The following is a 24,577-nucleotide window of genomic DNA, read 5'->3' as shown; positions in this document are numbered from 1 at the left end:
AGGCAGAGGGAGAAGCAGGCTCCATGCCCTGGGAGCCCGACATGGGATTCGATCCCGGGTCTCCAGGATTGCGCCCTGGGCCAAAGGCAGGCGCCAAACCGCTGCGCCACCCAGGGATCCCTCACCTTGGGTTTTGATCTCAGGGTTGTGACTTCAAGCCCTGCTTTGGACTCCATGCTGGGCATGGGGCCTACTTGAAAAAAATTGTCATTCTGTTATAAAACTTTATGAACTGTTTTTGGTTCACTTATTTTTAACTAAAAGCAGTTCTCAAAGCAGACCCTCTGCTTTGGATTAGTGATCGTATCAATATCAAATTGGTTTGAATAAAGCTTTTGGGGATTTTCAGGGGAAGGAATGTTGTATTAATGTAAATTTACTTACACTGGGCTGCTCTTGGGAAACAGAGCTGTTTGTATTCTATTAATAAAATAGAAATTTGGGGTGGGTTGAATTTTCATTTGGCGAAAATAGTAGGAAATTGCTAAACCAAACCAATTTCCATCACCATGTTTTTTTGTGGTGATTAGTGAAATAGCAGGGAATCAGAAGATCTAAATTTGAGTCCTAATTCTGCAGTTTACTCCAGAATGATCTTGCGTGGTTGCCCTTAGATCAGTCTTTCTCTGTAGTGTGCACACATGAGATTCCACCCATCTCTGGAGCTTTAGTGTCCTTACCTGTAAAACAGGAAGCAGTGATACTCTACCATAGTGTATCATTGCATATTCAATGTCAATTGTAGGAGCATGTCATGCATGCAGTCTTTGTGGAGGCAGAAGAAAGGTTGAGAAGCACTGCTGGTTGTCAGTATGAAAGGCTGTCACTTGATGAAGGTGGTTTTTTTTATTATTATTTTAATGGATTTATTTTGAAATTAGGAGTTTGAATTGAGTCTATTTTAAGAAGGCATTTGTAACTGTGTAATATATTAGTGGTCTTTTCCAGTAGATTTCTTAGAAAAAAAAAAGATTTGCCTTGCTAGAGACTACTGTTTTGCCTTATAAACAGTGCTTGCTTGCTGTCAGGCATAAGGTGGTTTCCCTTGGTGATTTTTTACTTTGTAGCATGCAGGTTGGATCATCCATGAATTATGAAAAGAATTAGGGACTTGTCTGAATCTCTTTTCCAAGTCATTCTAGGAGTTTCAGTCATGGCAATGACAAAGATAGGTAGAACTGGAAACTCAGAAAAGGCAGGAACTGAAGTGACTGGAATTAGTTGAATATGTTTGTTTCTGAATAGATTATTATTATTATTTTTTGAAATACAGCTGGATTATTTTTTCCTATTGTTTTATGCTACCTTTTATTTTTTATTTATTTTTAAGGATTTTATTTATTAGAGTAAGCACACAGGCAGTAGGGAAGGGGCAGAGGGAGAGGGACAACCAAACTCCCTACTGAGTGTGGAGCCCAACATAGGGCTCGATCCCATGACCTTGAGATCATTACCTGAGCCAAAGTCAGATGCTTGATGTACTGAGCTACCCAGATCCTCCTCTGCTAGCTTTTTAAAAGAATGCTTTGGGGTAACTGTCAGAGTGAATCCAGACTTCAAATAGAAGAAGGTTTTTTATTTTTCTCTATATCCTTTTATTTTAAATTTGCACACCCCCCTCTAATTACAGATAGATCATGAGGATTTACTATTTTGATCAATTTTTATTTTTCATTTTTATTTTTTTTGATCCATTTTTAAAGTCAAGTATGTTAGATCCCAGGCAAAGAAAAACTAGACTTAGCTTTATTTTTTTTTCTTTTAAGATTTTATTCATTTATGATGGTAGAGAGAGAGAGGCAGAGACACACAGGCAGAGGGAGAGGCAGGCTCCATGCCGGGAGCCCGACATGGGACTCGATCCCGGGGTTCCAGGACTGTGCCCTGGGCCAAAGGCAGGTGCCAAACCGCTGAGCCACCAGGGATCCCCTAGACTTAGCTTTAAAACCAGAAATCAGAAGGTGTTTCCCTGGAAGAATGGTCAGCTGCTCAATTCTTGAAGTGAGCTCGGATACCATTCCCCATGGGAACCATCTCGCCCAAAGTACTGTCCAGTTCTTGTGATTGGAGCAAAAAGCTCTGTTGGGCATCCAGCCTGTAGTGGCATTATTGAAAGGGTTGGGATTTTGAAGACCTTCACAGTCATGTTTCTAATCAAATTCTGCCTGCCTCTAAAGGCTCTTGATTTTTTAGAACCTTTGGAATATTTGCCCTTTCCTTTTGTCAGATTCTAAGGATACTGGAGATAGTAAACTATGGCCCACAAGTCAGATCTGGTTCATGGTCTGTTTTTTGTTTTTCGTTTTTTTTAAGATTTTATTTATTCATGAGAGACACATAGAGAGGCAGAGACACAGGCAGAAGGAGATGAAGGCTCCCAGAGGGAGCCCAATGTGGGACTTGATCCTGGATCCCAGGATCGTGCCTTGAGCCGAAGGCAGACATTCAGTTGCTGAGCCACCCAGGCGTCCCCATGGTCTTTTTTATAATGCCCATGGACTAAGAATGGTTTTTACTTTTTTTTTTTTTTAAGATTTATTTATTTATTCAGAGAGAGAGAGAGAGAGGCAGAGACACAGGCAGAGGGAGAAGCAGGCTCCATGCAGGAAGCCCGATGTGAGACTTGATCCCGGGTCACACCCCGGGCTGCAGGAGGCGCTAAACCACTGCGCCACCAGGGCTGCCCCTGGTTTTTACATTTTTAAAATGTAAAAATGGGGATCCCTGGGTGGTGCAGTGGTTGGGGCCTGCCTTTGGCCCAGGGCGCGATCCTGGAGACCCGGGATTGAATCCCACGTCGGGCTCCCGGTGCATGGAGCCTGCTTCTCCCTCTGCCTGTGTCTCTGCCTCTCTCTCTCTCTCTGTGTGACTATCATAAATAAATAAAAATTTAAAAAAATTAAAAAAAATAAAATGTAAAAATGTTGGGATGCCTGGGTCACTCAGCAGTTGAGCACCTGCCTTCAGCCCAGGGCATGGTCCTGGCATCTGGGATCGAGTCCCACGTTGGGCTCCCTATGGGGAGCCTTCATCTCCTTCTGCCTGTGTCTCTGCCTCTCTCTGTGTGTGTCTCTCATGAATAAATAAATAAAATCTTAAAAAAAAAAAGTAAAAATGTAGTTTTAGAATGTAAAGATCAAGAGAATGAGAAGACATGCCGCACACTGGGAGAAAATATTTGCAAAAGACCCATCTGATGAAGGACTTCTCCAAAACAGACAAAGAATTCTTAAAATTCAACAATAAGGGGCACCTGGGTGGCTCAGTGGTTGAGTGTCTGCCTTCAGCTCAGGGCATAATCTCGGGGTCCTGGGATTGAGTCCCACATCAGGCTCCCTGCAGGGAGTCTGCTTCTCCCTCTGCCTATGTCTCTGCCTCTCTCTCTCTGCATCTCTCCTGAATAAATAAATAAAATCTTTTAAAAAAAAAATCAACAGTAAGAAAACAGCCCTATTAAAAACTGTGCGAAAGACCTAAGCAGACACCTCACCTAAAAAAATTTGCAGATGGCAAGTAAGTATATGGGGGATCCCTGGGTGGCTCAGCGGTTTGGCACCTGCCGTTGGCCCAGGGCGTGATCCTGGAGACCCGGGATCGAGTCCCACGTTAGGCTCCCTGCATGGAGCCTGCTTCTCCCTCTGCCTGTGTCTCTGCCCCCCTCCCTCTCTGTGTGTCTCTCATTAGTAAATAAATAAAATCTTTAAAAAAAAAAAAAGATGGGAAGTAAGTATATGAAGAAAGGTTCAACTTCATATGTCATCAGGGAATTGAAAAATTAAAACAGTGAGATTGCAGTACTGTGCACCATTAGAATGGCCAAAATCTAAAACACTGACAGCACCAAATATTGGCAAGGATGTGGAGCAGCAGGAACTCTCATTTACTGCTAGTGGGAATGCAAAATGATTATAATCACTAGGAAGACAATTTGGCAGTTCATTATATAATGTAACTCTTACCATATGATCTGGCAATCACAGTCAATGGTATTTACTCAAATGAGCCAAAATCTATGGCCCCACAAAAACCTACTGAAGAATATTTATAGCATCTTTATTCATAATTGTTAAAACCTGGAGGCAACCAAGATGTCCTTCAGTAGGTGAGTTGATAAACTTGTGCATCCAGATAATGGAATATTATTCAGCACTAAAAAGAAATGAGCTATCAAGCCATGAAAAGGCATGGAGGAAACTTAAATGTGTATTACTAATTGAAAGAACAATCCAAAAATGTTACATATTACATCATTCCAACTATATGACATTCTGGAAAAGAGAAAACTATGGAGACAGTAAAAAGGACCAGTGATTGGAGGTTGAGGGATAAATAGGCAGAGCACAGATTTTTAGGGCAGTGAAACTGTTTTGTATGATGTTACAGTATGTGTAGTTGTCATACATTTGTCCAAACACATAAAACATAGGTCACCAAGAGTAAGCCCTAATGTAAACTATGGACTTGGGGTGGTAATGAAATGTTAATTGTATCAAATGTCCAACTGCAAGATGTAGTGAAGGGGGCTGTGCTTGTGTGGGGGGGAGCTGGAGGAACAGGACTATATGGGTACTCTCTGTACTTTACTGCTCAATTTTACTGTGAACCTAAAACTACTCTAAGAAATAAAGCTTATTATTTAAAAAATGTCAAAATAGATCAAAGAATAAAATGTGACAGAGACCATATGTGGTCTGTAAAGCCTAAAATAATAGTATTATTTTTATTATTTAGGGGGAGATAAAAAGTGGGGAAGGGAGAGGGCAGAAGGAGAGAGAGAATCTTAAGCAGGCTCTATACCCAGAGCAGAGCCTGATGTGGGGCTTGATCTCATGACCCTGAGATCATGATCTGAACCAAAATCCAGAGTTGGATGCTTAACCAACTCAGTCACCCAGACCCCCCAGTATTAGTATTTCTTATCTGGCCTTTTACAAAAAAAAAAAGTTTACCAAGCCCTGGACTCTGTCACAGAGGAACTGGGGGGATGAGGTGCTTAGTTTCTCTCTTGTGTCATGCCCAGTCCCCTAATTCTCCTAGGTACTCTTTGTCTCTCATGGCAGAGTTATTCTCATTGAATTTCCATTTCATTTGCAGGTATATGAGTGACCTAAAGCTGCAAATTAAAACGGAGAGAAAGCAGTGCCAACTGCGAGCAGGGCAAGGATGCCAATTCCTCCACCCCCTCCACCACCCCCTGGTCCTCCTCCACCTCCCACTTTTAATCAGGTAAGTAATCTTTCCACCTGGCTACCTCAAAACCTTAATGAATACTTAGGGCTTCCTGTTGTAAGACATAGTGCACTCGAAGATATATGGTGTAGAAAGAGAATAAGTAAATCTGTCTTCATTAACTAGCTCTGATTTCTGAGAGATCTTCTTAGGACTTTAATGGCTTATCTTGTTTTCTTGTCCTGGTTCAGTCTAAATGAAGATTTGGACAGGTTGCATCAGAGTAAGAACTAGTCTTTTGCCCCTAAAACTATTTGTTCTGTAAGGGTCAGTACAGCATTTCTCTGGCATCATTAAGAAAAGGGATGGCAGCTCCTAGTGGTTTTCTTGCTATTTTATCTCTCCTTCTTCTCCTCCAAACCAGTTCATCCTAAAGCCAAGTCCATCAGGTCTGCCAGCCCCTCAAAAAAAGAGTTTCTGAAAAATAGTATTAAGAAGACTCAAAGGGGGACACCCGGGTGGCTCAGCAGTTGAGCATCTGCCTTTGGCTCATGGCATGATCCTAGGGTATAGGATCGAGTCCTACATTGGGCTCCTTGCATGGAGCCTGCTTCTCCATCTGCCTGTGTGTCTGCCTCTCTCTCTCTCTCTCTCTCTCTGTCTCTCATGAATAAATAATATCTTAAAAAAAAAAGACTTAAAGGTTTGATAATGGTAGGGAAAAAAAGCAGTGTGGCTTTTGAACCAAGGAGGCAACTACTTTTACTATATGTGGATTGTAATATCTGGTGTCACATGAGAAAGAAAGCATGAGTGCTTTATCTCATTTTTTTAAGACTATTTTATTTTTACATTTTTAAAAAGATTGTATTTATTTATTTCGAGAGAGAGTTGGAGGGAGGGGCAGAGGGAGAGTGAGAATATTCGGCAGACTCTATAGTGAGCACAGAGCCCCAATGTGGGGTTCAGTCTCACGACCCAGAGACCATGTCCTGAACCGAAATCAAGAGTCAGATGCTTAACTGACTGAGCCACTCAGGCACCCCTAAGATTTTATTTTATTTTAAATTTTATTTATTCATGAGAGACATAGGCAGAGGGAGATGCAGGATCATCCCAGGACCCCAGGATCACGACCTGAGCCAAAGACAGATACTCAACCACTGAGCCACCCAGCCTTGCCCCCTAAGATTTTATTTTATTTTATTTTATTTTATTTTATTTTATTTTATTTTATTTTATTTTATTTTATTTTATTTATTTATTTTATTTTATTTATTTTATTTTATTTATTTTATTTTATTTATTTTATTTTATTTATTTTATTTTATTTTATTTTATTTTATTTTATTTTATTATTTTATTGATTTTATTTTATTTTATTATTTATTTATAGACACAGAGAGAGAGGCAGAGACACAGGCAGAGGAAGAGGGAGACGCAGGCTCCATGCAGGGAGCCCGATATGGGACTTGATCCTGGGTCTCCAGGATCACACCCCAGGCTGCAGGCGGCGCCAAACCGCTGCACCACCGGGGCTGCCCTAAGATTTTATTTTTAAGTAATACCTACACCCAGTGTGGGGCTCAAGCTCACAATCCTGAGATCGAGTTGCAGGTTGAGTGAGCCAACCAGGTGCAGGTGCCCCTACTTCAATCTCAGTTTTGTAAAATTTAGAAGCCTTATAAAGGAACTTAAGGGAATGAATATCTTGGGGTGCATGTGTATTATTTAACAGATGAGAAATAGTGCCCTAAAGTGTTGGTGTATGTGTGTGTTAGGTATTTAACAGATGATAAGTACTACTTTAAAGAGGAAAATTAATTTGCCTAGCTAATTTATTTAGACATTTTGTTTGAGGATATATATGAACCCCCTATTTGGATGAAACTTTAATGAAAGCCCAATAAGTGAAGTAGATAAAAGCAGAACTGCTCTGGTTATAGTGGGATTCAAGGACCAAAGTATATCCTTGGATCTCTCTAACCTCTTGTATTATTGCCCTGCATCATACTGTCTTAGTCATTTACTCAAGAGGATTTTGTTGGGGGCTGAGTATCAGAGATTTGGCTAGGCATATGACTTGGAAAATCCAAATAACTTCACTCTATACTTCTTTTTTTTTTTTTTTTTAAGATTATTTATTTATTTATTCATAGAGACACAGAGAGAGAATGAGAGGCAGAGACACAGGCAGAGGCAGAAGCAGGCTCCATGCAGAGAGCCTGACGCGAGACTCGATCCAGGGTCTCCAGGATCATGCCCTGGGCTGCAGGCGGCACTAAACCCCTGCGCCACCGGGGCTGCCCTTCACTCTATACTTCTATATTGCTTGACTCTTTCTCAAAGATTTGTTTGTATAATTAAAAGAAATGGAAAACATGCGGATAAGAAAAAAAAGCAAATAAAAATAATCTGTAATATCGCTCAGAAATGAGACAATTTCTGCCTTCAAAGCCTGCCAGCACGATGGGTGAGATAGGCAAGTCAGCAAGCAGATTCCATTCTATGCAGAGAAAAATGAGGCCACAAGAAAAACATGCTTCACATACTAACTTGGGGGAATGAAGGCAGTCAGAGAAGGCTTCTAGGTGATACTTTTGCAGATTTTTAAAAAGATGAGTATTATTTAGCCAGAAAGAGAAGAGGGAGAGCTAGCACCTGATATTGAGGAAGTAGAATGGAAGGGTGCTGATTAGTGGGAATGCACACCCAGGATTGAATCATTGCTTGAGGGGCCTGGTAGGAGATGAAGCCAGAGGCAAAGGCTGAGGGTTGTTTTTTTTCTCCAGGCAGCAATGGGAAGGTAGTGTATTTTCACCAGCAGGAGTCACCTTCACAGTGTACACAGTGGTTTGGGGTTGAGACTGGGGACGGGGAAGTCAAGACTTGGAGACAGAAGCCTGTTAACAGTTGAAAATTGAGTTTGCACTGAAGCTGGGAAGATGGAAGAGATAACAATGAGAAACACTTAAAAAGTAAAATCTTAGAGTTGGTGACTGATAGAAGCCTGAGAAAGAGGGAAGAGGTTGAAACAACTCTAGTTTGGGGAATTGAATGATGGTGCTGTTTACAAAGCAAAACAGGTTTCTGGAGGAGGATATGAACTCAGTTTTAGGTATATTGAGTAGTGTTTTAATACTTTTCTCTTTATAAAAGTAAGATATTCAAGAAATTGATGAACTGTGGCTGGGGTGCCTGGCTGGCTCATTTGGTAGAGCATGGGACTCTTATTATTTTTTTTTTTTTTAAATTTTTTATTTATTTACTTATGATAGTCATAGAGAGAGAGATAGAGAGGCAGAGGCATAGGCAGAGGGAGAAGCAGGCTCCATGCACCGGGAGCCCGACGTGGGATTCGATCCTGGGTCTCCAGGATCGCGCCCTGGGCCAAAGGCAGGCGCTAAACCGCTACGCCACCCAGGGATCCCTGTTTTTTTAAAGTTAATTCCTAGGTAGAATTCTTGTGTAGACTTTTTAAAGGTGTTTGATATAAGGGGTGCCTGGGTGGATCAGTTGCTTAACTGTCCAGTTCTTGATTCTGGCTCAGGTCATGATTTCAGGATCATGAGATCCAGCCCCACTTGGGGCTCTGCACTTGGTGTGGAGCCTGCTTAAGATTCTTTCTCTCCTCTCCCTCTGCTCCTCCTCCTTGTCTCTCTCTAAAACAAAACAAAAATTGGGAAGAAAAGATGTTTGGTACATAAACTACTTTCGGTAAAGATCATACTAATTCATCTTTCTCCAGATATACTCTTTTGTGTTTGTTCCCCTGAATCCTTATGACCACCATAAGACAGTTCTATGCATTTTTTTTTTTTTTTTTTAGCATCTTCAGTGTGTCAGGTACTGTACAACAGTGAGCTGTGGACCCTGTCTTCATGAAGCTAGCAGTCTCCTGTTATAATTTTAACTTTTACCAGTTTCACTGGTAAATAACCATACTGTGTTTTAACCTACATTTAAAATTTTTTTTCCATATTTGCTGGCTCCATGATTTCTTTTACACAATGTTGTTAATCATATCCTTCTCTCATTATCCTATTGATTTATAAGTCATTTTTACGTAACTGCTGTATAGATTTAGGATAATGCCTTTGTATGTCACAGGTGATTTGTCCTTCCAGTCTATCATCTGCTTATATTCCTAGTAAATAATTTATAATAAGTAAATCTTTCAGTCTTTCCTTGTATTTTGGTTGTCATGTCCTTCCCCTTACCAATTTTTTTCATATAGTACATCTATGGATTTTTTTACATTACATTTTATAACTCAACTAGAATTTGTTTGAGAATAAGCTATCAGGTAGGGATTTAACTTGATTATTTTTTTCCCCCAAAATTAGCCAGTTACTATTAGTAGCTTATATTTCATAATTGGTGCTTTCTGTACTGCTAAAATATACGTTTATTATTTCTTTTTCTTTTCTTTAAGTTTTTTTTTTTTAATTCATTCGAGAAAAAGAGAGCTCTGTGCTCCTGAGAGCATGAGCCAAGGGGGAGGGAAAGAGAGAGAGGGAGAAGCAGACTCCCCACTGAGCAGGGAGCGGATATGGGGCTCAATCCCAGGACCCCAGGATCACAACCTGAGCTGAAGGCAGATGCTTAACTGACTGAGCCACCCAGGTGCCCCTCACTTTTATTATTTTTTATACAGACATAGGTTTGTTTATGGACTTTTCTGTTTTGTTCCTTTAGCTGTCTGTCCCTGTGCTCCTGTTGTAGTTGGTCCTAGCTTTTGGTGGTGCTAGTCCCATTTTCTTTTCTTTTCTTTTCTTTTCTTTTCTTTTCTTTTCTTTCTTTCTTTCTTTTTTTTTTTTTTTTTTAAGATTTTATGTATTCATAAGAGACACCGAGAGAGAGGCAGAGACCTAGGCAGAGGGAGAAGCAGGCTCTGAGCAGAGAGCCTGATCCAAGACTCGATCCCAGGACACCGGGATCAAGACCTGAGCCAAAAGCAGATGCTCGACCACGGAGCCACCCAGGTGCTCCACTAGTCCCATTTTCTTAGTTTTTTCCTATACTTAATCTTCTAGGTAGATTTTAGAATCATTTTTTAGTGGTTTCCAAAAATTCCACTGTGGTTACTTTAAAAAGCTCTCTACATTTGAAAATTGTGTAAGGAACATGGTACCACATGTTGGATTTTAAGTATATGTGGGATATTCATTTGGAGATGTCCTGTAGACACTAGCACATATGGGTATGAAGTTCAGGGCCAGGAGTGGTGATGAAATATAAAGATTTGAGATACTTGGGCTTTTCAGTGGTATTCATACCCTGGGACCGGATGAGCTTGCTTGGGGAGATTTAGATAGAGGCTGAGGATAGGACTCTGAAAGGCATTTAAGAGGTAGGTGGAGAGTGAAGAACTTGAGAGAAAATAACAATGTTGGGAAAAACTGTAGGGGTATGCCTGGGTGGCTCCAGTCAGTTAAGTGTCTGCCTTTGGCTCTGGTCATGATCTCAGGGTCTTGGGATCCAGCCCTGCATCCAACCCTGCTTCTCCCTCTCCCTCTGCCTGCCTCTCCCCTTACTTGTACTCTCTCTGTCTCTGGCAAGGTAAATAAACAAAATCTTAAAAAAAAGGGGACGCCTGGATGGCTCAGCGGTTGAGTGTCTGCCTTTGGCCCAGGACATGATCCTGCAGTCCCGGGATTGAGTCCCGCATCGGGTTCCCTGCACGGAGCCTGCTTCTCTCTCTGCCTGTGTCTCTGCCTCTCTCTGTATGTGTCTCTCATGAATAAATAAATAAAGTATTAAAAAAAAAAAAAAGAAACAAAAGAAAAGGTGGAGGGTGTGGGCAGCCGTAGGGAAAGGAGGAAAGGCACGGGCTTTGACATAATCAGACCAGCTCTGCATTTACTCTCCATGTGATGTTGACTTGTCTAAACTACTTCATTTCTTCATCTCTGGAATGGGAATAATATGGCCTGTGTTATTTTATTAAAATTTTATTTATTTATTTGAGAGAGAGTACATGCGAGCAGAGAGAGGAGCAGGGGAGAAAGAGGAGCAAGGGAGAGGGACAAGCAGACTCCACGGAGCCTACCATGGGGCTCGATCTCATGGCCCCGAGATCTTAACCTGAACCAAAACCAAGACTTGGACATCTATCCGACTGAGCCACCCAGGTGCCCCAATGTGGTCTATTTTATAACATTGTTTAGAAGATAAAGTAATAGGGAAGCAATAAAATCTATTAGTTGAGATAAGATAGGCTTTTTTTTTTTAAGATTTTATTATTTGTGAAAGACACAGAGACTCTAGGATCACAGGACTCTAGGATCACGCCCTGAGCCAAAGGCAGGCGCTCAACCTCAGAGCCACCCACACATCCCAAGATAGGCATTTTAGAGTCAACTGCTTTGGATTCTTGTTTTACTATTTACTGGATGTGTGGCCTCAGGAAACCTTTTAGCTATTTTTACTTTCCAAACGGATAATGATAATAATACCTATTTCATAAAAATATTTCAAGATATAAATGAGATAATGGAAGTAACATGCTTAGCCTAAGGCATAGTAGAGACTCATGATTGCTTTCATACATATAAAGCATCTAACGTACAAACCCAGCACACAGGTACTCTGTAAGCATTAGTTAAGGCCTCCTTTTTTTTCTTTCTTAAGTGGGAGAGAGAGAATTGCAAGCAGGCTGCACACCCAGGGCCTGACATGGGGTTCGATCTCACTACCCCGAGATCACGACCTGAGCCGAAATCAAGAGTCACTTAACTGACTAAGCCCTCCAGGCGCCCCTGATAAGTCTTCCTTTCAGAAGCTTCTGATAGGAGGGAGACCTGTATCCTTCACAGAAAGCACAACAGAAGAAGGACTAGGAAGGCTGAGAATACACATTGGAACTGTTATTTGATGCAGGGATCTGATTAGGTTGGAGGGGCATTCATGAAACCAGCTTGGCTTATGGTATTTATCCCAAGCTCATGGTACAGGGAACTATTTAGGATGAATAGTTAAATTTTCTCCTCTTCCTCCAGGCAAACACAGAGCAGCCCAAGCTGAGTAGAGATGAGCAGCGGAATCGAGGTGCCCTCTTACAGGACATCTGCAAAGGGACCAAGCTGAAGAAGGTGACCAACATTAACGATCGGAGTGCTCCCATCCTTGAGAGTGAGTCTAATCTTTATTTTCTAGTGAGCCACCAGGATTCCAGGATTTGACTTGGAGACTTGGTTGGCCTGTCATTTTATTGTTGGGCCTTAAATGGGAACATTTTGTCCTTTAGGAGAGTTTTCTTTGAATGCTCTTGGGCTGTCTTTGCATCTGTTCATTTGAATACCTTAGAAGTTTCTCTTTGACCTTTGGGAAGCATTCTCTGGGTAGGACTCCATCTTATGTGACTATTGCTCACTAGGGCACATTCTTGGCTGTTCTCTGAGGAGACCACCATGTTACTAAAAACTGCCAAGCTGAAGCTAACAATTTTATAATTCCCAGAAGTGTCCATTCTGAAAGGCTTCTGGAGAGTTTGCTCACACCTGGACCCTTAAGTCGCGGGGCCCCATATAATCTGAGACTTGGAGAGGAGAGCCCAGAGAATTTTGCTGAATGTGTCTTGATCCTGGTTTTCCCTCTGCCTTTCCTAAATAGGGAAGTTTGGCTCCTTGTTTCTTTTGTTCTTTCTCTTTCATCACGGTGAAGAGTTTTATTTCCACATGAAACTGTGGAGCTGAGAGGCCTTGCATTTTTTTTTTTTTTAATGCAAAGTCAAAAGCAAGATTGATTTGTTTCCAAATTAAAGCCCAGATAGAGGGCAGCCCCGGTGGCTCAGCGGTTTAGCGCCGCCTGCAGCCCAGGGCGTGATCCTGGAGACCCGGGATCGAGTCCCACGTCGGGCTCCCTGCATGGAGCCTGCTTCTCCCTCTGCCTGTGTCTCTGCCTCTCTCTCTCTCCTCTCTGTGTATTCTCATAAATAAATAAATAAATAAAATAAAATAAAATAAAAATAAAGCCCAGATAGAGGAGGCATTTCTCCTCAGGATTCACTTGGTCACCAGCTCTGGGCATGTGAAGTGAAAACCCTAATGGTATGCTTTCCAGAACCCAAAGGAAGCAGTGGTGGTTATGGCTCTGGAGCAGCTGCCCTGCAGCCCAAGGGAGGTCTCTTCCAAGGGGGAGTGCCGAAACTCCGACCTGTGGGAGCCAAGGACGTTTCAGGTATCTGATCAGAAAGTTTCTTAGGATATTTCCCAAGTGCATTAATTCCTGACTAGTCCCAAGTGGGTCTTCTAGGGTCAAGGCCTGTGGTAGAGGTGGGAGGAAGGAGAAGTGGGAGCAGGGGAGGAGTTACAGAGCAGAATAAAACTAAAGCTGAGGGATTAAATAAAAATGTGTTTAACTTGTTATCAGCAGTATTTGTTGGTGGGCCCTGAGCCTGAAACCAGATTAAGACCCAGAATTATACAGGCATTTACCCTGCTACCATGCAGGTTACACTAAGGAGGCTGAGTGAAGTAGAGATACCGACCAGCGTGTATCTAACTCTGTTGATCGAGTGCTATCTGCTTTATTTGTAGAGAACCTAGCTGGTAAGCCAGCCCTGCAAGTCCCCAGTTCTCGAGCTGCTGCCCCAAGGCCACCGGTATCTACAGCTGGTGGGCGCCCTCAAGATGATACAGACAGCAACCGAGCCTCACTCCCAGAACTGCCCCGGATGCAGAGACCCTCGTTACCGGACCTCTCTCGACCTAATACCACCAGCAGTACAGGCATGAAGCACAGCTCCTCTGCCCCTCCACCACCACCCCCAGGGCGGCGTGCCAATGCACCCCCTACACCTCTGCCTATGCACAGCAGCAAAGCCCCAGCCTACAACAGAGAGAAACCCTTGCCGCCTACACCTGGACAAAGGCTGCACCCTGGTCGAGAGGGACCTCCTGCTCCACCCCCAGTCAAACCACCTCCTTCCCCTGTGAATATCAGAACGGGACCAAGTGGCCAGTCTCTGGCTCCTCCTCCACCGCCTTACCGACAGCCTCCCGGGGTCCCCAATGGACCCTCCAGTCCCACTAATGAGTCAGCCCCGGAGCTGCCCCAGAGACACAATTCTTTGCATAGGAAGACTCCAGGGCCTGTCAGAGGCCTAGCGCCTCCTCCACCCACCTCAGCCTCTCCCTCACTACAGAGTAATAGACCACCTCCCCCAGCTCGGGACCCTCCCAGTCGGGGGGCAGGTAAGTACTTGGAAGCACTTTTTTTTCCTATCCCTTGGAGAATTGAGTTTGTCTTTTTACCCTTTTCTCCAAAGCTCTCTTTTAGCGATTGAAAAGAAAAAGAATTCACTTACTCATTCAACAGGTTTACTGAATGCCTTTTTCTATATCAGACTCTGTTGTTAGGGAAACAGCAATCAATAGAAGAGTCCTGTTCTCTGGACAGTCAAGCAAATAAATTAGTAAAATATACATATTTATATTTATATTTATATTTATATTTATATATATATACACATGGTTTGTAAATATTTTACAGAAATACAAAGCAGAGAAGGGGAATAAGAATAAGGGGTGGAGGGTAGTGGTAATATTTTTTATTGCAGAAGTGGGGTGAGAGTAGGTAGGGGTCAGGAAAGTTTTACTGATAAAGTAACAATCTGGCAGAGAGTGACAGAGTAAGCTAACCGGTTATCTGAGAGAATAGTTACTGCAGGCATTGGGAACAGCAGATACAAAGGCCATGAGACTGGGAACAGCAGGGAGGCCATTGTGGCAGGACATGGAGTTCAGGAAGCTAAATTTCCACAGGAGAACACTGTAGGACTTTGTTGAGACTGGGATTTACTTGGTGAATTGCTGAGCACTGGAACAAAGGAGAAACATTGCTTTATCTTTTTGTTTTTTTAAGATTTTATTCATTTACTTGAGAGAGAGAGCATGAGCGTTGTGGAGGGAGGGGCAGAAGGAGAAGGAGGGGCAGAAGGCTGAGCAGGAAGCCTGATGTGGGGCTCGATTCCAGGACCCTGGGGCCATGACCTGAGCCACCTAGGCACCCCTGCTTTAGCTTTTAACTTTTTAATTTTTTAATTTTTTTAAAGATTTTATTTATTAATGAGAGAGACACACAGAGAGAGAGAGAGAGAGAGGCAGAGGCACAGGTAGAGGGAGAAGCAGGCTTCGTGCAGGGAGCCCAATGTGGAACTCAATCCTGGATCTCCAGGATCACTCCCTGGGCCGAAGGCGGTGTTAAACTGCTGAGCCACCCGGGCAGCTCTGCTTTAGCTTTTAAAATGATGACAAACTTGTGTGATGCAAACAGACAGCAGGAGGACAGAGGTGACAAGGGGGACTGTTTAGGAGGCTGTTGGAGTAAACTAGCAGATAGGTAGGACCACAACAGGTTTGGGGGAAGAAGACAGGTATTCACTTTTTTTTTTTTTTTTAAGATTATTTATTTATTGGGCAGCCCCCGTGGCGCAGCGGTTTAGCGCCGCCTGCAGCCCGGGGCATGATCCTGGAGACCCTGGATCGAGTCCCACATCAGGCTCTCTGTATGATGCCTGCTTCTCCCTCTGCCTGTGTCTCTGCCTCTCTCTCTGTCTCTATGAATAAATAAATAAAATCTTAAAAAAAAAAAGATTATTTATTTATTTATTAGAGAGAGAGAGAGACAGACAGAGGGAGAAGCAGGCTCCACGCAGGGAGCCCGACGTGGGACTCGATCCTGGGTTTCCAGGATCACACCCTGGGCCGAAGGCAGCGCCAAATCGCTAAGCCACCAGGGCTGCCCAGGTGTTCACTTTTGGACAAGTCAAGTTTGAGATGCCTGTCAGCCAAACACCAATTCATTATTTTCTCTTAGATATCTGTGAGATTCTGAAGTTCAGGAGAAAGGTCTGGGCTAGAGAAATTTGAATGATATATATTTTTAAGGATTTTATTTATTTATTTGACGGAGGGAGAGTGAGTACAAGCAGGTAGAGCAGCAGGCAGAGGGAGAGGGAGAAGCAGGCTCTCTGCTCAGCAGATCGGGGCTTAGTCTCAGGACCCTGGGATCACAACTTGAGCTGAAGGCAGAAGCTTAACCAACTGAGGCACCCCAAATTTGAATGATACTGAAAACCACATGCTGGGTGAGCTCACTTAGGGAGTCAGTCTAGATAGAGAAGAGGTTGAGGCCTTTATATTAGAAGTCAGAGAGATGGAGAGTAGCAAGAGAGGAAGCTGAGAAAGAGCCCCTGGTGAGGAAGGAAGAAAACAAGAGGATGCTGGAAGGATGCGAAGATGGAGTGATCAGCTGTGTCCAGGACTGAAAACAGAATGACACTGGTCTTAGCAACATGGAGTCCTTTGGGGCGACCCCCAAACAACGTGATACCACCCCCCCTTTTTTTAAAGGATTTAATTTATTTAGAGAGGCAGAGACATAGGCAGAGGGAGAAGCAGGCTCCCTGCATTCCGATGCAGGACTTGATCCCCAGACTGAGGATCACGTTCTGAGCCGAAGACACACATTCAACCGCTGAGCCACCCAGGCATCCCACATGGTACCCTTTTGAGTAGTTTCAGTGAAGTGGTGGAGGATGAGAGTGAAAGTCTAACTGGGATGTGTTTGGGAACTCACGAATAGGAGGAAAGGAATTAGAGATAGCAAAGTAGAAATCTCAGTTTCCTTACAGGGGAGTGAGGGTGGGGGTGCAGATAAATAGAATACTTGCTGGAGGAGAATTGAGGGTTGAGACTCCTCCTCTCCAAGATGGAAGATATTTCCGTATCCATTTGGATACTGATGAAATGATACAGGAGAATGGGGAAATTGTCCAAGTAATGTCTCCAAGAAGGCTAAAAGGAATGGAATCTGATCCATAGGTAAGGGGTTGACCTTAGATAAGAACATAGATCATTCTTCCATGGTAACAAGAGGGAAGGCAGAGTGCATAGGCATAGATGCAAGTGGGCAGGTGGGCATCATGGTAGAAGCATGTGCAAATTTTCTTCTAGTTTGTTTCTTATTGGTGAAATAGGACATCTATTGATGTGAGAGGGGAGGGAAGGAGAGAGAGGGCATGAAGTGGTGCTCTGGGAGTATGGGAGAATAAAGGGGGCGGGGGCAGGGGTGTCCTGGGAGAAGCAGCACGGAAGCCCACTCAGGATTAGGAGCCATACACTCAGAGTGAGATTGGCACAGTGTGTGTTCAGCTGTGCGTATGCAGGTACTGAGTAGTGGCATTTAACCAGGGTTAGCTATTTTAGGCATGTATGACACCAAGGGAGAGTGGAGCCGGGAAGCTAAGGGTATAGGTCCAGGAATGATTGTAACAATGGACCATGAGCCTAAACTGGATGAGGAGGAGATAAGGAGCTCTGGAAAAGGTAGAAGAGGTTGTATAATCTTTTTACAAAATAGCATGACTGAAAGTAGAGAGTCAGGGAGACCGTGAAGCTCCCTGGGACCTTAGACCCGGGAATTCTGCCTCCCATGGCCTCTTATATCATTGGACTTTGAGCCACATCCTCCACAAAGCCTTTGAGCTTTTAAACAGTCCTTGCAGGTTTGGATCATTGATTAAGAAATTAAGTCATCAGGAAGCACATACTGAAAGCCCATTAACCTATGCTGTTGGTTGGCGAAGTACATAAGAGATTCGTATTTTAGGAGCTGGCAGTCTAACCTAAGGCAGTCATATAGTAATCTGGTACATTCCTGACTGTGTATCTCCCTGGCTTTAGCCATAAGAATTCCAATCTTATGGTAGCCTTTGATTCTATAAAGTTTAGGTTAAAAATTATTTTTTAAGGGACGCCTGGGTGGCTCAGCAGTTGGGTGGTTGCCTTCGGTTTAGGCTGGGATCTGGGATCAAGTCCCGCATCAGGCTCCTGCGAAGAGCCTGCTTCTCCCTCTGTCTATGTCTCTGCCTCTCTCTCTCTGTGTCTCTCATGAATGAATAAATAAATCTTTAGAAAAAATATTTTTTAATTTAGGGATTTTTTAAAGACCCTTTATCAAAGTAGAGCCCATATCTTTTTTTTTTTTAAGGTTTTATTTATTTATTCATGAGAGACACGGGGGGCGGGGGGCGCAGAGACACAGGCAGAGGGAGAAGCAGGCTCCATGCAGGGAGCCCGACATGGGACTTGATCCTATGTCCCCAGGATCAGGCCTTGGGCTGAAGGCGGCACTAAACCACTGAGCCACCCGGGCTGCATATCTTTCTAATCCTATCCAGGAATAGAAGTGGGGGAAAATGTAATTTCTGTGGGTTTAACTAAATAGTTTTACTTTTTTAATTAAATTATTTTTTTAAACAAAGCTGTAGGCCTAATGTGGGGTTTGAACTCAAGAGTCTTGCTCTACTGACTTGAGCCAGTCAGGCACCCTGAATTTGAGTAGTTTTAAATGTCTGCAGAATTCTTGCTTCCCACTTTTCTGTTCGTTCTTTGTGGTTTCTTTAAAAAATGTGAAGTTATGAGCCTTTTTCTTCTGTCCCTTAGCCATCACCAATTTTGAGGCCTGATGGAGTCCTCAGCCAGCTTTCCATCTCTATAACCAGAGCAGTAGTTCTTAGAGTGATAACACTGAGAGAAAATTGAGATATTTTAGTCAGAGATCTTCTGAGTATGTAGCTATCTTTATTGTGTGACCTTGGGCAGATAGCTCTCATTCTCTGAGTTTGTTCCCTCTTGTCTTCATAGTATCTTCACGGGTAGTTGTAAATACATGTATGGAAGTGCTTTGTAAATCATAGTATGCTGATGACTGTTAATGGTTTTATGCAAGGATTTCCAGGTAGTTCTTGGATTTCTCTCTCTCTCTTTTTTTTTAAGATTTTATTTACTTAGGGATGCCTGGGTGGCTCAGTGGTTTGGCACCTGCCTTTGGCCCCGGGTATGATCCTGGAGACCCGGGATTGAGTCCCATGTTGGGCTCCCTGCATTGAACCTGGTTCTCTTTCTGCCTATCTTTCTGCCTCTCTATCTGTGTCTCTCATGAATAAATAAATAAAATCTTAGAAATGAAAAAAAAGATTTTATTTATTTATTCAAGAGAGAGGCAGAGAGATAGGCAGAGGGAGAAGCAGGCTACATGCAGGAAGCCTGATGTGGGACTCGATCCCAGGACTCCGGGATCATGCCCTTGAGCCAAAGGCAGACGTTCAACTTCTGAGCCATCTAGGCGTCCCATGGATTTATCTTTATTATTAAATCATATTATGACAGTATTATGTGATAATATACTTTTGTTTCTCTGTGAATTATTTACATTTGAAAAAGTGTGGAGTCTTTTGTCTTCCCAGGGTGCTCAGGGATCAGTGGTATTGGTTTCTGAATTTTTTCTTTGTGGAGTAAGACACTATTTTTTTTTTTTTTTGACACTATTTTTAAGGGACTTTTTTTTAAAGAATCAATACCATCATGCCCTCCTCAAAATTGAGTTTATCGAGGTTTACAAAAGGTGATCTCCCACCCCCAGGTTTATTTTACAAACTGCTTCTTTCTTACAGTCCTTGGGTTCCAGTGCCTTCACTTGAAACAGGGTTTTTTTTTTTTTTGTTTGTTTGTTTTTTGAGACGGTTTTAAAACCGATGTGATAGGGACGCCTGGGTGGCTCAGTGGTTGAGCGTCTGCCTTTGGGTTAGGGCGTGGTCCTGGGGTCTTGGGATTAAGTCCCCTGTCAGGCTCCCTGCATGGAGCCTGCTTCTCCCTCTGCCTATGTCTGCTTGTCTCTCTCTGTGCCTCTCATGAATAAATAAATAACATCTTTTTTTTTAATTTTTTTTTTTTTTATGATAGGCACACAGTGAGAGAGAGAGAGGCAGAGACACAGGCAGAGGGAGAAGCAGGCTCCATGCACCAGGAGCCCGACGTGGGATTCGATCCCGGGTCTCCAGGATCGCGCCCTGGGCCAAAGGCAGGCACTAAACCGCTGCGCCACCCAGGGATCCCTAAATAACATATTTAAAAAAAAAAAAAAACAAACTGGATGTGACAAAGAGCCCAGAAACTTACTGGAGAGATGGCAGAACCCAGAGGGGATGACTGTCCCAGAGGGTGAGTGCCAAGGGAGCAAGGAGAGTGCTCTTTGTCCTACTCCATTGGCCAGTCTGGGTTGGCTCTAATCACTGCCACCTTCCCAGTGTGTAGCTGGTGTCCTTTTGATCCAAGCTAACCCTGCCTTATACTCCCTGGCCCTCCCCTAGAGTAGTCACAGACTCTCAGGCCCTGAGAAATCTGAGTTTTAGGGAAATATTTTGAAAGTGACCTGAAACAGCTTTGATTTGGGCAGATTTAGAATGAAATCAAGGTTCAGATATCTGCTAGGTGGTGTTAAGGAGACTTCTCTTTAGTTACTGCTTCTAATAGCACCTGTCTATACTTACACCTTGAAAAGAGTGAGGTAGACATTCAGAGTACATCTTAGGGGATGAAAAGTGGCATTATTTGGCCTACAGTGCTGGACCCCCTGTCTGCACACATCATTCCATTACTCTTTCATGCTTAACTGCAGTCACTCTACAGAAATTCCAACAATAATACAGGAGGAATAAGAAGATATGCTCTTGGGCACCTGACTGGCTCACTCAGTAGATGATACAGCTTTTGATCTCAGGGTCATGCATTCAATCCCCACATTGGGTATAGAGCATACTTAAAAAAAAGATGATACACCCTTTATCAGTGTTGTCTGTTAAGCCGAGTAGTCTCTCCATGTATTATTTAGATAACAGGACATGGTGTTGGTACCAAAACATACACTTCCTTTTTTTTTTTTTTTCTTTTTTAAAAAATTGTATTTATTTGACACTGATTGAGCCAGAGAACACAAACAGGGGGAACAGCAGAGGGAGAGGAAGAAGCAGGCTTCCTCAGCAGGGAGCCTGATGCCAGACTCAATCCCAGGATCCCAGGATCCTGACCTGAGGTGAAGGCAGACACTTAACTGAGCCACCCAGGCACCCCTAAAAGATACACTTCCATCTCAGTGGGTTATATGTTTTGGGGGCAGATAATATAGAACTGTGGTAGTTATGAAAAGCGGTGTGGGCATAGTGGAAAGAGCAAATGTATGCTGAGTCTTATTAGATCTGTGGCCTCAGACAAACAACCTGAATCCCAGTTTCTTCATTTGTGAAATGGGGATAATACCACATACTTTGTAGGAGTGGCTAAATAATTTTTAAAGATTTGATACATAGGGGATCCTCTGGTGGCTCAGCGGTTTAGCGCCTGCCTTCAGCCCAGGGTGTGATCCTGGAGTCCAGGATTGAGTCCCAAAGCAGGCTCCCTGCGTGGAGCCTGCTTCTCCCTCTGCCTGTGTCTCTGCCTTTCTCTCTCTCTGTCTCTCTCTCTTTGTGTCTCTCATGAATAAATAAATAAAATCTTAAAAAAAAAAGATTTAATGCATATAAAATACTTGGGGCAGTACCTGGAATATAACAGAAACCAAATAAATGATAGCTGCTATTTTTGTTAGCTAATGGAAAGAATAGAATAATACAACATAAACACCTTACTTAGAATCTATTCTAGTTGGGACGCCTGGGTATCTCAACAGTTTGGCACCTGCCTTTGGCCCAGGGCTTGATCCTGGAGACCCGGGATTGAGTCCCACGTCGGGCTCCCTGCATGGAGCCTGCTTCTCTCTCTCTGCCTCTCTCTCTCTCTATCTCTCATTAATAAATAAATAAAATCTTTTTAAAGAAGAATCTATTCTAGTGATGTTGACATGTCTTCAGATGTGTGTGTTTTTTTTTTTTTTAAGATTTTATTTTATTTATGAGAGACACAGAGAGAAAGAGAGGCAGAGACACAGGCAGAGGAAGAAGCGAACTCCATGCAGGGAGCCCGATGTGGGACTCGATCTTGGGACTCCAGGATCATACCCTGGGCTCAATGAAGGCAGACGCTAAACTGCTGAGCCACCCGGGCTGCCCTTCAGATGTGTTTTTGATGTTACTTTCTACTTGGTGGCACATTTTTGTCTTTTAAGAGTGAATTTGATTTTTGAAAAGCGAAATCAGACATAGGTATGAATATTTTTCTTGATGGTTGTACAAACTCAGCAATGAGATATGAGGGGCACCAGGGTAGCTCAGTCATCAGTTCAGTGTCTGACTCTTGGTTTCAGCTCAGGTCATGATCTCGGGCTTGTGAGATTGAGCCCCACGTTGGGCTCTGCACTTAGCACAGAGCCTGCTCGTCCCTCTCCCTCTGCTCCTCCCCCAAGCTACAGCATGTGTGCATGCACTCTCTCTAAAATAGGTAAATAAAATCTTAAAAAAATGAGATATGAACATCATATATTTATGGATATGTCTAATTAGAAACTGGGTTTGGAGGGAGTTCCCAAAGAGGCATTCCCAGTTTTTTTGAGCAATGAGATAATCACTGAAGATACGCACTTTCCGCAGATGAACCTATTATACATTTTTGAGAATCACTCATTTTATTCCATACTACTAAGTGCTAGAGTAAGTGACACAGCCTATAAATGCTGTGGGAGAACAAAGAAGGGAGGGGATTAGAGTAGAGTGCATTGCTTTGGGAAAGCCTGTAGAAGATGGGGCTTGAATCTAATCTTAAAGGAGAGGTTGGGGTTGGTCGTAAGGGAAGGGGGATGGCATTTCCACACCTTTTGGGGGAGTCACAGGAGCAAAGCATATGTGGTTTGGTTTAGTCACCACATGTTAATTGTGAACATACTGTGTGCTATACATTTGTCTGAGCTTGGAAACTCAGATGAATGGACACTGCCCTGACTTAGTGTGCTGCAGAAGAGGCACATAAAATGAACAATTATGATATAATATAGTGGTGTAGTAGAGATACAGAGGTGACAGTGGGAGTCCCAGCCTAGGAATCAAGCAAGGAAGAGGAGAAGGTGATACCAGGCTGCCTGCCTCGCATGGTAAGTTGCTGTGTAAAAAAGAAGGATGATGGGGTGAGACTCAGTTGGGGTTGAAACTAAGGATTTGAAATTTCTTCTTCCTCCTCTTCTTTTTTTTTCTTTTTTTTTTTTTTAAGATTTATTTATTTATTCATGGGAGACAGAGAGACACAGGCAGAGGGAGAAGTAGGCTCCCTGCAGAGAGCCCAATGTGGGACTCAATCCGGATCCTGGGATCACGTCCCGAACCGAAGGTAGACGCTCAACCACTGAGCCACCCAGGCATCCCAGGATTTGGAACTTCTTGATAGAGGAGATACACAGTCCTTAGAAAAGTTTGAGCAAGTGTTTTCGGGGAGATTAGTGAGTTATGCAGAATAGATTGGAATGGTAAGAGATGAGAAGCAAGGAGAACATTTGGGAAGCTTTTTGCAGTAGAACAGGCTAAATACGAGAGAGCCTTGAATTAGAATTGTGGAGGAAGGCATGGAAAGGCAGGGAAAAGATCATCAAGAGTAGGCAGAGTTCTTGACTGACTTGAAATAGGAAATGAAAAGGGTCACACATTTATTTTGGACTTTGGGGTCTGGAAGGATGTTCTCACTGTTAAGTAGGGATGAGAGGAGAGTGAGTCTGCTATTTGACATGCTGCCCAGAAGCTCCTGGAGCCCAGCTCTTTGGGAAGGCACCAAGGCACTCTTAGCACATATCTCTCAAATTCCCCCCCACCCCTCACCATCTCTGCATCCTATCCTAACTGCTTTGGATTTTCCTTGCAGCTCCTCCACCCCCACCACCCATGATCCGAAATGGTGCCAGGGATGCTCCCCCTCCTCCCCCACCGTACCGAATGCATGGGTCAGAACCCCTGAGCCGAGGAAAGCCCCCACCTCCTCCCTCAAGGACGCCAGCTGGGCCACCTCCTCCTCCACCACCACCCCTGAGGAACGGCCATAGAGATTCTATTACCACTGTCCGATCTTTCTTGGGTGAGTAGCTAGCTGTTTTAGTCTCATAGTTCCTGTAGTGACTTCGCTAATTCCAGTGGCCACTCTAGATTATCCTTTGTTCACAGCAGATCCTCTCCTGACTTAACCTCAGATCTCTGGGCCCCCACCATTGGCATCCCTTGCCTTCTACGAATTCTAGAAGGCAATGATTGCTTTAGAAGAGATTGAAGTAAAAGCAGTAGGTGTTGTGCTAATAACTCTGAAGCTGCTGTCTTGCTCCTCAAGGATCATTTGTGGTTGGCTTTTAGGTCAGAGACTTTATCCCTTTCAGGATTATTTAGACAGGGATGATGTATCTTCCTAGGAAGGAGAGGGCCTTAAAAAGCAGCAGCAACAAAAACCTATCATACGCAACATTATTCTAGTAATATAGAGCCACAACCTAGCTGTGTTACTTTGAGGAAGTCACTTCACTTCTGTGGGCCTCACTTCCCTCATCTGTGAAATCAGGAGGTTGATGAGATCAAGAGTGTATCAGATTTGACTTTTTAAGGTTATAAATGAGTTTTACGCCCCACCTAAGAGATTCTAATTCATTGAGTCTAGGATGGAGC

At 43.3% G+C, this 24,577-nt stretch overlaps 1 protein-coding gene across 11 annotated transcripts in view; it reads left to right on the top strand.

The window, feature by feature from the left end:
• Positions 1-24,577, top strand: part of WIPF2 (WAS/WASL interacting protein family member 2) — a 52,413-nt gene that overhangs the window by 21,485 nt on the left and 6,351 nt on the right. For 6 of the 11 annotated variants that reach the window (XM_025995735.2, XM_025995733.2, XM_025995734.2 and 3 more), the window contains 5 exons: positions 5,095-5,226; positions 12,171-12,303; positions 13,234-13,350; positions 13,710-14,366; positions 23,793-24,002. In XM_025995735.2, coding sequence (XP_025851520.1) covers positions 5,164-5,226; positions 12,171-12,303; positions 13,234-13,350; positions 13,710-14,366; positions 23,793-24,002 — 1,180 coding nt within the window. In that variant the 5' untranslated portion in view covers positions 5,095-5,163. The remainder of the gene's footprint in view (positions 1-5,094; positions 5,227-12,170; positions 12,304-13,233; positions 13,351-13,709; positions 14,367-23,792; positions 24,003-24,577) is intronic. The other 5 variants (XM_072747303.1, XM_025995737.2, XM_072747305.1 and 2 more) reach the window with 1 other exon arrangement.

Source organism: Vulpes vulpes, chromosome 2, assembly GCF_048418805.1.
Source record: "Vulpes vulpes isolate BD-2025 chromosome 2, VulVul3, whole genome shotgun sequence".
Taxonomy (NCBI): domain Eukaryota; kingdom Metazoa; phylum Chordata; class Mammalia; order Carnivora; family Canidae; genus Vulpes; species Vulpes vulpes.
This window is presented reverse-complemented; position numbering and strand designations above follow the sequence as displayed.